The sequence below is a fragment of the Lathamus discolor genome, chromosome 2, assembly GCF_037157495.1.
Source record: "Lathamus discolor isolate bLatDis1 chromosome 2, bLatDis1.hap1, whole genome shotgun sequence".
In the NCBI taxonomy this organism is placed as follows: domain Eukaryota; kingdom Metazoa; phylum Chordata; class Aves; order Psittaciformes; family Psittacidae; genus Lathamus; species Lathamus discolor.
This window is the reverse complement of record NC_088885.1, coordinates 111,833,485-111,848,428: the sequence shown is the minus strand read 5'-3', so window position 1 is coordinate 111,848,428 and position 14,944 is coordinate 111,833,485. Positions and strand designations below refer to the sequence as shown.

At 48.4% G+C, this 14,944-nt stretch overlaps 1 protein-coding gene across 3 annotated transcripts in view; it reads right to left on the bottom strand.

Annotated features, from left to right (window-relative positions):
- CABLES1 (Cdk5 and Abl enzyme substrate 1) overlaps positions 1-8,213 on the bottom strand; it is a 71,461-nt gene extending 63,248 nt beyond the window's left edge. Inside the window, exon 1 of one of the 3 annotated variants that reach the window (XR_010610162.1) lies at positions 7,333-8,213. Coding sequence is in view for 2 of the 3 variants with exons in the window: in XM_065668118.1 (XP_065524190.1) it covers positions 7,333-7,865 (533 nt within the window). In the remaining variant the exon portion in view is untranslated. The remainder of the gene's footprint in view (positions 1-7,332) is intronic. The other 2 variants (XM_065668118.1, XM_065668117.1) reach the window with 2 other exon arrangements.
- Positions 8,214-14,944: the final 6,731 nt, after the last annotated feature.

Sequence of the window (14,944 nt, the reverse complement as noted above, 5' to 3'; positions counted from 1 at the left end):
TGTTGGAGCACCCAAATGCAATCCATTGTTGTCTGAAAAATACTATAAAGTTATCTAGCTTCCATTTTTTAATCCCACCAATATTATACAGTAAAATCCCTGATATTGCAAAAAATTGCTTACTAGCATAACTTCATACACTGGCACTAGATTATACTGAGTAATCTTATACATATGCAAATGTACAGTTCAGGCTTCGCTGGATCCTGGGTCAGAAAGGACATACCTTCCTTCCTCTCCTATCCAAGACAAGCAGGGGAAAACACATTTCAGTCATGGCGAGTGAAGCTTTTTCCCCCCAGACCTCAATTTCGCAAAACTGCTGGCCTGATCTATAACAACAGGACGGAAAAGACAACTGCTTGCTAAGAACATGTGCTTCTCCTTTCTATTCATAGGCTTTTTCAAAAGAAGTACTTCTAGAGAGGAAGGTAGACTTCGCTTCACTTCTTATTCACTTCTAAATTTTCCACAATAGAAAACCTTCCTTAGGCAAACACAGAAACCTAGCTGCTAAGAGCAGTGTTGACTTTGATATACACCATGAGAACAGAAGATATATTTAGCATTCACGACAGGAAAGCAGTTGCTACAAATATAACAGTATATTCAATATACAGTAGCCCCTCTAAAGGAACCTCACAGTTCCTTTAAATATGTACTCCTCTAAACCTGTGTATTTCACCCTGAAAAGCAAACCCTGAGAGTCCTAGAAGTTTCCCTACTGGCACATTGTGTTTTCTTCAACCACAAGCTTTGTGAAGCTTTCTTCTCCAGCCAATCTGCTGAGCTCTTTACCCTGCCCTTACAGCAAACAAGACTTCTGTGAAGCCCTTCTTATGAAGTCAAATACCATTCCTTACATTTCTCAGCGTGTTATTTGCAAACTGTAGGCCGGCAGATAGATGCTCCCCATATGCCAAATTATGTCATTTCCATTTCCTAGGAGTAATACTTCTTACAGCAAACTGGCAACAGGTTTTCTAGTTGGGTTATGAAAGAGCCAGCTCTGTATCTTGCTGCACCCACTGTGTTGCTTAGCCTACTGTCTGGTGGCACCCCCATAGCCATCAATAGCAATTCTAGGTGTGGAGGAGTTTGTCAGAAAAGGCTGATTACATATTACATACCTCAGGGGTATGAAAGAGTGGATTTTGTGTATAGATTTCTGTAGGCACCAGCTTGTCCTATCTGCAGATAGAATCTGATTTCCCGTACTTATCATGGGGCAAGCTGATGTCTACAGAAGTTTCAGGGTACAGAAGTTCCAACATGTAAACCCAATGTACCTTTATGTTCAGGTAGTGGAGAACTTTCCTGAGAGACTATGAATGACTGAAATTGGGGAGGAAAAAAAACAATAAAAAAAATAAACCAAGATTTGGTTCTGTTTCTCATCTTTACCTCCTATCATATTGCTTCTCTACGCAGCCTCTGGACAGCCCACCTGCTATTTATTACTTTGAAATGAGGAAGCCACAGAATTACTAGAGGACTGGGGTTCTTGGCTTTCAGAGAGCACGCTTGGGAACCTCATATTTGTGTCTTAGCTGTTTTGAACCGTTCCAAGCTATGTCCTCCACCGGAAGAGTTCCCAAAGTCATAATAATTACAGATTAAAGTACACTTCCTCTCCAAAACCTGCCAACAAATTATGATCTGTCATTATCTACCACTGAACTGGTTTTGTGATGGTCTGGAAGGCTGCTGACTCACGTGGTTGCAACCGATCTTCATCATTTCAAGATGCCTGCAGCAGGAAGCTGTGTAGCAGTTCCTAAGGAAAAGGGCCGGTATGGCTGCCTGCACAGGAGCTTTGGTGGTAAAGAAAAGGGTCAAAAGAAAGATCAAGCAATGGGAAAGCAATAACCACGTAAACAAACCTGCTGAAATGTCTCACTCGTCTGCTATCCTGATGCATTATGAGGGTTCACAGCACAACAGCACCTGCACAGTATAACCATGGGACTTCCCAAAACGAGGCTGGACCTAGAAAGCTGTGAATTGGTGGCCAGTGAAGGCACCAACACAAACACGACTTTTCATGTTACCAGCTCAAGTTTTCTCACAGGGGTTGATGAGCACCCATCCATCAATACAGCTATCTCACTACAAAACCTGCACAGTCCTGAGGCTTTGGCAGATGCAGCTCCCTCTCAGCCTCTTCCCTCTGTGAAGGTATCTAATTAATTCCCTAGTACTCAGGAACACTATGTTCTGTCCAAGCTCCTCTTCTGAACTGACAGCGAAGGGTTTTTTCCTTGTCTGATGAATACTACCTTTTTCATCTGCCACATATACTTGCTAAATAGTGTAATAGCCTAAAATATGCCAGAAGAAACTTCTGTGGAACTTGTTTTTGAAAGGTTTGTGTATTAACAGAACAAGGCTGATGCATCTATGCTGTCTGTCTGGCCATCTTCATACTGCAGTGGTTTCTGAACTAAGTGGTCAACTTCAGCTAACACCTGGAAGATGGCCACACTTCCACAAGTTTCAAAGGAAGCAACAGAGGGAGGCACAAACTCGGCCCTGAAGAAGGGAAAAGGGCAGCAGAGACCAACGGTGATGGATGCTGGTCAGTGTGATGTGGGGCTGGCCGTGCTCAGCACATGCACAGCTCAGAAAGCCCACCAGCAGCCCGTGATCACTCCTGCACAGCTCAAAGTGACCATGAGGAGCCAGCCTCTCAGAGTGCTCATGCTAAAGGGCGTGGGTTCACTCAGTTCTCACAGGAGTCCTGGAGGAGCTTGCAGGCTGTGTGCATGGGGACTGCAAGCCCTTTTTTGAGTTGGGGGGGAGCCTTCAGAAACAGCATCAAAGACTTACATAGAGCCTGTAGCACTTAAAACAGGCTGTGAGGGACCTGCACCAAAAGATGCAGCAGGATGCTGGTGCAACTACTGAAATACCCCTTGCTACCTGCATCTTAACCCTGCAGTTGAACATCCCCTTGTCAGGGTGGCACAAACCACCATGTAGCCTCCTGAAGTGACAGCTGAAGTCAGTAAGCATCCCCTTTAGACGTAGAAACCATCAGTGGTAGACAAGGTCAAACACCTATGTAAAGACTTAGTTCAACATATGTACTTCCCATTCACTTCTCAGACCATTAAATCGCTGTTTTCACGCTATTCTTTTATACATCATTCTGAAACTCGGGCTGCCTGAAGGGCTTTAGGTTCAGTGAATAGCAAAGCCTCCGTCCTACACAAAAGGTTCCATGTGCTTCCAGCAGCTCACAAGCCGGCTCCTGATTCTGGGATGACCCCGCAGGGTGGACAGTGCCCCCAGTTCTTTGTTTTGCTCCTGTTTCAGGACCCTGCCTGTCAGACACTTGCTTCTGAGAGATTCTTCTTTTGTCTCCAGCGTGTTTATTCTGAAGGCATCTTCTGTGGTGGGCTGAGCCGGTACTGCATGCACGCCCAAGGCCATGGAGGATCAGGCTCTGACCTCTCAGCCTTCCACCACAAAAATAAACAGCAGGATTCAGCTCCTCTGCAACATCCTGGAGGCATTGTGAGACTTCTTAACTCTTCCAGCATCCCCCTTCACTGCATCTCTGCCCCATCCCTGGAACTGCTCAAGGCCAGGTTGGACGGAGCTTTGAGCAAAATGGTCTAGTGGAAGGCGTCCCTGCCCATGGCAGCGGGTTGGAACCGGATGATCTTTAAGGTCCCTTCCAACCCAAAGCATTCTGTGATTCTGTGATCACTCTAGAAGGTGAACAGAGAGGCCACATGCAGCTCTGCATTTTATAATAGGCAGAAACAAATTGAATCTTCACAAGCTTTACTAATCAAAAATTAATTTCAAAATTACTCAGGAAATGAGATTTGTCTTGTAGGTCAGTACATTCTGATGAAACATCTATTTGGACTATGATAACTTCAATGTCCTTTTGGGTGAACCTCCCCCCACCAGTTACTCAGCAGATACTCCTTTCTGCTTCCTTCCCAGCACCAGCTGCTTCCAGAAGGAATTCTCCTGCCCACCATCTGCCTTCAAGCCTGACACAGCGACACAGACAAATGCAACTGTAAGTGATGTTTAAACTCCAAATCCAATCCCTGATTTGCTTCCTTAGGAAAAAAAAAACCACAAACCACCAAACAAAAACAAAACCAAAAAACCCACAACACAAAAAATACGTGCTTGTATCTAACCACATGCCCACTGGAAAAGGCCTTATGTAGAGAAGGAAACCTCATGTATGTAAAGAGCAGTATTTTTCCCAAAGAAAACTATGGTAACAAGGACTCAAGGTATACACAAAAACAAGTAACTGGGACCATCACCTGATCTACAGGGTCTGAAATGATTTTAAACCAGTGCTGCTGAAATCTTGTTCCAGAGAGCTCCCCACTGATTTAAAATGAAGCTATTAAAAGGAATTATAATTTGACATGAAGGGAAACCTGGCAGAACCTGGCCCTACTTTCCAGCAGCCTCATGTCCTCAGCCACCCATTCACCACAGAACTGAAACAAAGTTCTCCTGCACTAGACAGGAACCTTTGGCATCAACAAGCTGACTTCTGAACAAGCGTATTTTTTTTCTCTTTACATATAATTATATGCTAGCCTCCGAGCAGCTAGAAGCTCCTTGTTCTTTTTCTGTATCGTGTGCTTCTTGTGAATACACATACGAGCGCAAACCCAAACCACATTAATGATAACCTTGTTAAATATAAACTAGCACACAATTATATAAACTGCTAACACAAACAAAAAAGCCAGGAAACTCTGATTATATGCTCACAATGGTTTCTGAACACTAAATAAAAACAACACCATAAGGCAGCCTGTCTTGCCTGATACTGTAACAGAAAACGGCTTCGTGTTGTAATTAACACGTCTCAGCACAGAGGACTAGTCTATCAAACGAGGCATCAAACTCAATTTGAAGCCCACAGCAAGGAGAGGGGAAGGGTGGGAGGAGAGACAACAGGTGCACACATGAACTACAAAAACCATCTGATTTTCCTCTCTGCTTCCCTGCATCCTCCTTCAGGTGAGATAATGCCTGCTGCTGGGCTGCTGCTGTGACTTCCACCCTACTGCGTTGAGAGGGCAGGCCACGCGCTGGGCTTTTGGCTCCCTCCTCTCCATTAAGAGAGCAGCAGAAGGTCTGCTCAAACCCTCTGTTCTTGGGCTTGTGCCAGTGCTGTGCGTGCCTGTGATTTATCTTCTGTGCAGCCAACTGTGAACTCAGCAATCAGAGCCCCTACCACCTCTTTTCACTGAGATGATGAGGAGCCAATGCTCCATGCAACCTCTGTGGTCTGCAGCTGTCTGTTCCTGATGTTTAAATATAAATACCTTTTCCAGAACAGAAACGAATCCATTGAAGGCAGGCCAAAGTTTGCCCCAGGCTGCACACATGCAGCATCATGGCAGCCAGCAAAGCTAGAGGCATAACCCGGAGCTGTCCTGCACCAGCTGTAATGGAGAGGTTCACACTTGTCAGTGGAGCAATGCAAGGTCTCCACCACAGATGAATGTAGCTCTCAAGAAGACAAAAGAGCATGAGAAAACCAGCATTTTCCTTACGTCTTACACCACAAGAAAATACACAGTCCTAAGGAAGGCCATTATAGAACTGGAGGAGCACCTTCACAAGGTTTCCTTAGGTGACTTCTCTTGCCATGGACTTGAGCTATCCCTCAGCCTGCCTGCACACTAGCAGCACAGCTGGACTTACACGACACTGGATTTCTAGGCTGTAAATAAGAACAGTGATTACCTTTCCCTCTAAAGCTCCAAACTGTTCTCATGTGACTAAAACCAAAAAGCACCGGTTGCAGAAGGAAGAATTCAGATAGCAAGAAACAGGGGCAAAGGAAAACAATAACAGAAAGACGAAAGGCTGAGGGAATAAGTGATGCAGGTGAGATCTGAGCATCCTTCCCAGCACTGAGCGCAGGATCAAAGTATGCAAGCAAGGAAAACCAAGGAGGATCCTTGGGAATCCAGAAAGGTAACATAGGAATCCTGCAACAATAATGAACTCCCTAACTGGAAGGCAAAGGAGAATATAGTCTCTTGAACAGTAAGATAATACTGCCAAGCGCATTACCACCAAGTACAAAGTTTAAGAGTAGAAAAGCAATTTCCAAATCATAGTCTGTTGGGTCACTTCTCACCCTCAAGCATTGTGCAGAACCATGTCACAAACTAGAACACACAAGTGCGTGTGTGTCACACTTCTGTGCTGGTGATCCATGAACAATGAGAGAGTTGTCACTGCAGGAATTGTTTTGAGACACATGACTGGGAGAAGATGGGTGATAACCCACCAGCAGGCATTTTACTTGGCAAGGTGGGGCTCCCCTACCACAGCACCTGTAAACAGGCTCAAAAAAGCCACCACCACAATCCAGATGCAATACAGAAAAGCCAGCAGTGATGAGGAATGCAGCTAAGACTTTCTCCTGGAATGCCTCCAGTTTCTCCAAGCTGATTGGTTTTGAAAGGGACTTTTCTACAGGTGTCTATGCTCAATTACCCTTACAAACCCTTGCAGTATCATGTGACTCAAAGTCTACCTATTTGTCCAAGAGAGAAACAAGAAAGGAGCGTGGCAAATGGGGAATGTGGGAGTGGTGAGCACCGTGGGCTTGGGGAGCACAGTCATTTCCTCCAGCTTCTACCCTGGTTCTCTTCCCCAACCCCAGCCTTTGATACCCGCGTGTGTCGTTGAGGAAGTGAAGGAGGATGGTTTTTTTATCCGAGGAGCAACTACTCACATGTATTTGCACATTTTCTGCATATTTGCTACCTTCTTAGCCAAAAGTCTCTGATTTTCGAGCAGGTGAGATTATTCCTTCGGGAATTAAAAGGCAAAAGAGTAGCCGGCGGCAAGGAACAGCCCAGAGGAACATTAGGTGCTTGCAGATAAAGAGCTTATTAGGGAGGTTGGTTACACCATGCGCATACACCGTAATCCGCGGACAGCGATGCAAAGGTTTCCTTCCCCTCTGCGGGCTGCAGATCTGGCTGCAGCGCACTTGGCTCGGGGCTGGCTCCCTGCCTGTCAGATAAGCAGCACGGCGGGCTCAGTCCGTCACCAGCCACGCGAAAGCGGGGACAACCGCCCCGGCTGCGGGGACGGACGGCTGCACATGCCCGCCGTGCTCGGCAGGACCGCAACTTCGGGCCACTCACGCCCAGGCGCGGAGAACCGCTGTGCGGGGCGGCTCGGCTACAGCCGCGCACCGACCTGCCCTGCCCGCGCCGTTCATCGCTGCCGCTGCCCACACCCCGGGCAAGCCCGCTGCCCGCCCTCGCCGCGCATCACCCGCGCACCCGCCGTCCCCGCGGTGCGGCTTACCGGGACCGCTGCAGCTCGAAGGCGGCGGCGGAACAGCTCTGCCCCAGCTCTCCGCTGCCGCCGCCGGGGCCCTGGGGGCTGGTGCGGCCGAAGGGCGCCGGCAGCACCCCTGACGTGAAGGAGTTGAGGCGGCCCCGGCTGCCCGCCGCCGCGGCGCCCAGGAAGGCGGCGGCCGGCACCTGCACAGCGGCGAAGGCGTCCTCCTCCTCTTCCTCCTCTTCGTCCTCCTCCTGGCCCCGGGGGGTCTCGGCGGGCACCGCCGGGGGGCTGCCCAGCCGCGGCGGCGGCGGTGGCTGCGGGGCCTGGCGGGGCCTGGCGGCGGAGCCGTCGTTGCCCGGCGGCGGGGGCCGCCCGTCGAGGGAGATGCTGGTGAGGAAGGAGAGCGCGGCCTGCCTACGGCGGGGGTCGCTGCGCGCCGGCGGCGGCTGCAGCGGCCCCGGCGGCGGCGGCCCCTTCCTGGGGCAGGGCTCCGGCGGCGGCAGGGGCCCGGCAGCGGGACTGCCGGGGCTGGCGGCTGTGGCGGCCGCCGCCATTGTCGGCCGGCTCCCCCTCCCCTCCTCGCTGGCCGGGCTCGGGCTCTGGCTGCCTGCCCCTTAGGCGGGCGGGCGGCGGGACATGGGTGCCGTCGGCCCGCCGGGGTGCATGGGGTTGTCGCGGGGGTACCCTCCGCCCGGCCGCGCCGCGCTGTCCCGGGCCCCCGCCGCCCGCCCGCTCCGTATTTATAGGTGCAGCCGCGCCGCCGAGCGCCCTGTGCAATAACACGGCAATCACGTGTGGGAAACGGGGAGCAGGAGGAAAACAAAAGCCCGGCCAGCAGCCCGGAGGAGGAGGGAGAAGGGTGGGTCCCGGCGAGCTCCCTCCTTTCAACCTCTCTCTTTTTTTTTTCCCTTTCACCCCCTTCCCTCCTCCTTCTCCTCCTCCTCCTCCTCCTTTTCCCTTCCTGGATGCGTGGGGGCGGGCGGGAGCCGGGGAAGGTGGAGTCTGTGCCTGTAGTACACGGCACATGGCCCTCGGAGCCTGGCACCGGCAGCGCTGGTCCCGCGGGCTGGGGCTCGGCCCGGCTGCTGGAGGGGTACCGGATTACAGCCGTGCACTGGGCAGCGGCCCGGGTGCTGCCCCGCTGCTTTCCCGGGCGGGGGCCGTTGCCCCGGGGCGGTCGCAGCTGCCCCGGCGATTCGCTTGGCTGCCGGCAGCGCATCCCCCCGGTACAACGAGCCTGGCCTGCCCCAGCTCGTATAGGCTGCCTGCTGCAGTGTAAGGCATGTGTGTGTAAGTCACATCTAAGGAGTTCCCCAGACCCTTAAAGCAATCCCCTCCCCAGCTTTTCCTTCTCTCCAGCGCCGGAGAAAGTGCAATTAGTTTGCCCTCTCCTATGTAGCCCAAGCCTCAAATGTCTATATTCCGTCTTCTCTAAAGTGGTCTGTTGTGCAGCTGACTGCAGGTCTGCACCCTCCCTCCTCCTTGCAGCTGCGGCTCAGGAGGGCGAGCAGCCAGTCCAGCTCAGCAGAAAAGCTTCTTCATTTCTTCATTACTTTATTTTGATCAACTCAACCATGCTACAAGTGCTCTTGCCCTGGGATGATAATTTCATCAATGGCTTATGTAAGGGTTGGATAACAGATACATACAAACAGCAGAACATATGGTTGTTGCAAGATAGCAACGTGTGCCTTCTTCATAAAGCATTACAATGACTTGTATTATATTCCACTTATAGTTGGTAGATGATTTACAAGCCATCCCAAACTGTCACAAATACTGTAATGTTCCCTACGATTTTATCAAAAGCTTGTTAATTTGGTTAAAAAAAATTAGATTGACCAGGGAACCTAATCATAAGACTCATAGAATCACAGAATAGTTTGTGTTGGAAGGGACCTAAAAGATCATCTAGTTCCATCCACCTGCCACAGGCAGGGACACCTTCCACTGGACCAGGTTGCTCCATGCCCCATTCAACCTGGCCTTGAACACTGCCAGGGATGGGGCAGCCACAGCTTTCTCTAGACAACCTGTGCCAGTGTCTCACCACCCTCATGGTGAAGAATTTTTTCCTAATACCTAATCTAAATGTCCTATTGCTGGAGGAATCTATGGACCCAGGTTTGCATTCATCTCAAAACGGACCTTTTGATCATTCAGTGACTTTAGAATCAAGTTCTGTGACTTGGACTGATTTCTGAACGTTTGGCTTTTTCTGACGTTGAGCACCACAAAAACTGAACTTCAAGGGGTCAAGTCCCTCATGTAGTAAGGATGCTATCCAGCAACAGGAAATGTGAGCAAGGGAAGGCGAAATTGTGGAGGAAAGGGAAGTTTCCCAGATCCCACATTCTTAGAGAAGTGCTATTTTGAGACGGACATTCTCATTTCAGACTGCTCTCTTGAGGTTTACCCAAATGCTATCTTTCTTAACAGAGGGCACTGTTGTGTCTGTCCCTGTAGCACATCCAGGATGGATCATTTGGATAGAAAGGCCGGAGTGCTAGTCTTGCCTCCCCAGAGAAGAGCCCAGCTGGCATCTCCCACCTGCTGGGAGGATGCTCTGTACTCCCGTGCTTGCAAAGTGTCCTTCAAACTTCTGTTTCGAAGAGGAAGACTGAGGAATTGCAGGCCTGCTGCCCTTCCTTTGATGGGGCAGGCAATGTCTGTGTCTGATCAGAGGCCCTATATCTGCAGTGGGAGCTAGCAAGGTATGTGGTGTTGGGGCACCGATGCACTTGGCTCCCGTGGAGGAGCTCCATGCTCCTTTTGAGACAGTACTCTTTTAAAAGAATTCAGTTTTTGGAGGAGGGCTCCCCAGCCACAGAGAAACGCCACAGCTTCATAGCTTGGTAGTTAGCATGTTCATTGGATGCTGACCTCTGGTCCAGGAACTACTACTAGGTGGTAGATAGGTCATTAACCACAGGCCTCCCACATTACAGCTGAGTAAGGTATACATTGGGAGGTTTTTTTCTCCTCTTGCATTTCTGAGGGGAAGCAGCCGCGGCATGCATTTTTCTCTGAAGCTCAAAAGCTTGCTATGGCAACTGAGTCCTGTGGCGTATTTTCCAAATCCAGCCTGTCACGAGGCACAGGTCTGGGAAAGAACCACCACTAAAACACCAGGTGGGGTTCCAAAGGATGGTCTAGCCTGGGACAGTTTTTGTGTGTGCAGAAGTGTGCATTTGTTTCACAAAATTACTCTTGTGATGGGATAAATCACTCTTGGTTCCTGCATTGTTTTAAATGGAGCCACAACCTCTGCTCTAGAGCCCCTCTAGAGCTGTCCCACAGGAAAGCATTCCCCCCTCCCTTGTCCGCATGTGCATCCAGATGCTTTCAAACACATTGAAACCAGGACAGTGGGTTAAAACGTCCGTTCCACTGCATGTGAGAATAAACCCGTCTGAGAAAGCCACGTACACGAAGAAAAGCATGAATTTCTCAGTCTAAAGTGAAGCTATTTTTAATAACAAGTGGGGTGCAACAGTAAAAGGATAATTGGCATGTCAGAAATATCAGGTTCTCTAGACCTATTTATACATTTAGTCGCAAGTTTAAATGAATGTGCACAACCTAAGGTAAATGTTGTTTTCCAGTTACTTATGTCTTTTGATCTGTGCTTAGCAAAACTACAGATGATTACATGTGCTGTAGTAGTCCTGTCTGCTGGAGGATACGTGGAAATACTAAGCTGACTTTGCCAGCTGAAACTTTTTTCTTTGATGGGGAACCAGTGGTTGGCTAGAGGAAATAGCGAAGTTGAAAGGAAAACCAAAAAGACATTCTGGAAGCTTGCTTCTGTGACTGTTTTTTCAATCATCTCCTTCTCTTGAGTTCTCTTCCAAACAACCAGCTCTACCCAAGTGCAAGCAAACTGTTTCTATTTCAGAGGTCACAGGCTTATATAAGTGGTTGGGTGGCAAGTGGTAATAAGAGTGGTAGAGCATGATGGCTTTTTCACCCAGTGCACCAAGAGCTGGCATAAAGACTCAGCAGTTGTGGGTGTTCAGAGACAACATGGAATTGGGGGGGCCCATTAACAGGCAAGTGGTGAGGCTGGCTTTAAAGAGGTTGAAGAGAGTGGAGAGAGTGTGGACAAAAATGAAAACACAGCAATTTAATAGTCTAAGAAATAAGACTGGAGAAATGGCCTCTGCATACCTGCCTTCAGAGGAAAGTTAACCCAAGTGTGGAAGCCTCACATTGTCTTGGGTTTCCTTTAGCTAACATGAGGGTAGTCCTGCTGCAGTGGGGGGGTGCAGCCAACAGGATGTGAAGACACAGTCCGAAAGGCCACAGGCCTTGATCTAAAGCTGTGCTCCTGAGTGGCTTGCCGAAAGCTCTTTGCAGGGGAGTTGAAAACTTCACCTGGAATTCGAGTTAGAGGCAAGATGTGTATTATTCTGAGAGTTACCTCTGCAGGACCTGAGTCACAGCGCGAGTCACCAGGCCGGTTCTTGAGTGGCCTCAGAGCAGTTTGCCTGCTTTAGTGACAAACCCAAGTTTCTTATTGTCACTGATGCTTGTTGGAGCTGCAGGAAGGGAGGGGAAGAAAAACTAAATGCAGTTGTCTCCTGTAAATTCAACAAGTTTGTTTTCTGGCTGCCAGGACCAGTCAGGTGATGCTGTTATGAAAAGCTCAGCAAAGGTGTAGTCTGGAGATACCACTTCTGAGTTCCAGTAGTTGAGAACAGATATCATTACTATTGGTGGTCATGGATATCACTATCAGATCCCAACAGTCAGGCAGATTTCCCATATTCTGTGAGGACTCTTGCCGCACAAGATTTTGTAGAAGCAAAAAATATGGAATCTTTATAAATGCTTTCTTCTTTCCTTCCCAGAATCCCTTTTCAGAAGAACACTTCAGAAGAGGAAAGCAGCTGTAACATTGGAGAAAGACTTAAAATATGAACTTAATAATCTTTCTGCTTAGAAGCAGTGCCTGGCAGAAAAAAAGTAGAGACAGTTTGAACACATTGCATTGAGAGCCATAGTTAAGAATGGAAATTGGATAAAAGCAGTACAAATTCTTTACAAAAGACTAATACTGCATCTGGATAGCAAGGCCTGTTTTGGTGCCAGGCCCTAACCTTCAGTCTGTTGCAAATTTAGCCTGATTCTCAGAAATGCGAAGTACTTATGCTTCCCATTAGTGATTTTTCAGGAGCCAGAGGGTTTTACTTGTTGAGGGCCACCTTTGCTAACTGAAATGTAAAAGCTTAACAGTAGTATGAGCGTCACCTAGTTTGGAGAGCAGCATTCCTTGGGTAGGTGTAGGTCCACACTTGCCTGTCGGCGAAGAACCTAACTTTGTTTGTGTCGTTCCAACGTGGGTGCCAACATTACCAAGTTAACATAAAACCAAATTCATATATGGCATTGTAGCCACCTAACATTGTGGTTGGAGTAGTGCGTGTGATTCTGGGGCAAGATGTGCAGAAGCCGATGTCCTCAGCAAAGATGAAGCAGATTGCTGAGTTGTGGATAGTCAGGACACCCAACCTGCCAGTTATTTTGGGTGTCAGAGGTGTGGCATGTGTGTGCATTGTAATGTTCCTGAGATCTGCAGTAAGGCAGTAGTGTACATGTGGGTGGTAGAGCCAATTTGATAGTCATTTGTCTCTCCGAAATTAGGGCAGTCTAGATAAGTCATAAATGGCATCTGTATCATTACTCCAATTTACAGTACCTATAGGTGAGGCTCATGGCAACAGCCATTTATTAAGAATAATGAATATTTTCCATTGCTAGATTCAATTCAGGCCAAACATTTCTTGGAAAACTTTGGTCAGAATGGTTATGCCAGCTCTAAAGGCAAGACCATGAGAAACACATCACTTTACAAACATTAGAAGTTCTTGTGACCTTCCATTCGACATTTTCGTTGTGACTTTTCCCTTTCCAACCCTAACTATTCTGTGATTCTATAGACTTGGGTGACATGGTTTAGTGTGAGGTGTCCCTGCCCATGGCAGGGGGGTTGCAACTAGATGATCTGAAGGTCCTTTCCAACCCTAACTATCCTATGATTCTACAATTCTATACTCCAGCATCCCTGCACTGAGACAAGAATTCAAGAGGTGGGCTTCTGTCTCTGAGGTGGGGCTGACAAAGGGGAAGGGGGTGCCCTTCCTGTCCAAATCTACCCACCTCTGTTGAATTTGAAACCTCTGAATTATAGCTCACATATGCTAGCTAGGGACTCACGACCTACCAGCTAAAACTGCCAGTGAAGATATATCTTCATGGAGCAAACTTCAGCCTCCTGCATTTGCCGAACGGGCTGAGCACATGCAGCACCCAGACCTACAGAAGCCTTGGGAGCGATGTTCCCAGCTATTCTGGAGCGTGGTGGAGGCAGCTGCTGGACCACGGGTGCAAAGCAGGCAAGCGGAGTGGAGGAGGGAGCAGCCTGTGTGGATTTGGAGGTGGAAGGAGCTGCAGGAGGAAAAGATACCATCCTTGGATTTGATGCATGCACACGGGATGGGGGGCTGAGGGTTTGCACATCCAGCATGAGTTCCTCCATGATTGAATTTTTAAAGTTCTTCATTCCACTTAAGCTGGCTTTGACGTTTTTTGCTGTTGCTGCTGTTGTTTGTTCACTCTATATGCTAATGAATCCCTTAAAGACCCACACTAGACTGGGATCTCCATTTTACTGGGTGCTGCTGGAGTGCTCTCCCTTGCCTCAGTGAGCTTGCAGACTAGACAAAACAAGGAAGGTGGCCATGGAGGAACTGCAACTGGAATGTGGCTGTTGCTGGCTCCTACAGGAGTGATTAAATGGGAACAGGGCCACATAGCTCCTCCCTCCCTTGAAAAACAAAAACTGTGGGCACTTGTACAGAAAACAGCCCCTGTCTCTGTCCTTGTCTTGCTGCAGTTCTGATCTGTGAAATCAGACTTTCTTTTTGCAGTATCACAATGTTAATGCAGACATGAAGTTCAAAATGGAGTAGTCGTTATTGAAACAAGGAATGGGCAAATGCCCTGTCTGCCTGGAAATCAACTTAAGCAGTGGTGGAAATAAAGGGTGACTTGTAACTGCAGGAGAACAGGGTCACTATAAAGAGCTTTTTTCAAGGTTTTCATTAAGTGACAGCTGTGATTTATCCTGTTCTTTACTATTTTGAGACGGTTTGGAACCAAGTTCAGAATCACTGAACATGAAGGTTTCAGAGGGAAGCCGGGAAGAACATCTGTCCTCATCACGGTGACTGTTAATTTTTCATCACCTCGGGATAATTTTAAAACAGGCTGCAGGTTTCTGACACATTCATGTGAGCGTGTCCCTTGGTTTGCTGGGGGTAGGAAAATCCTCCAGTTCACAGGGCAGTCAGACTGAGGGGCTGGGTGCGAGGGAAAACGCTGTCGACACCTTCTCAGACATGGTCTTCCATGAGTAAAACCATGAAATAAATGGAATCTGAAGTTCCCGGAGGGACGTGCTGGTGGAGTGCTTCACTTCAGAGACTCTCCTGCGAGTTCAGCTTGACTGGAAATGTTTACTATCCAAGAAAAAGGAGGAAAAAAAAGGTTCAAAGGACTTTTCTTTTTCTCCTCTTGAAAATATTGAATTCAGGGAGTGTGACTCCAAAGGGAATGAAGGAGGCAAATG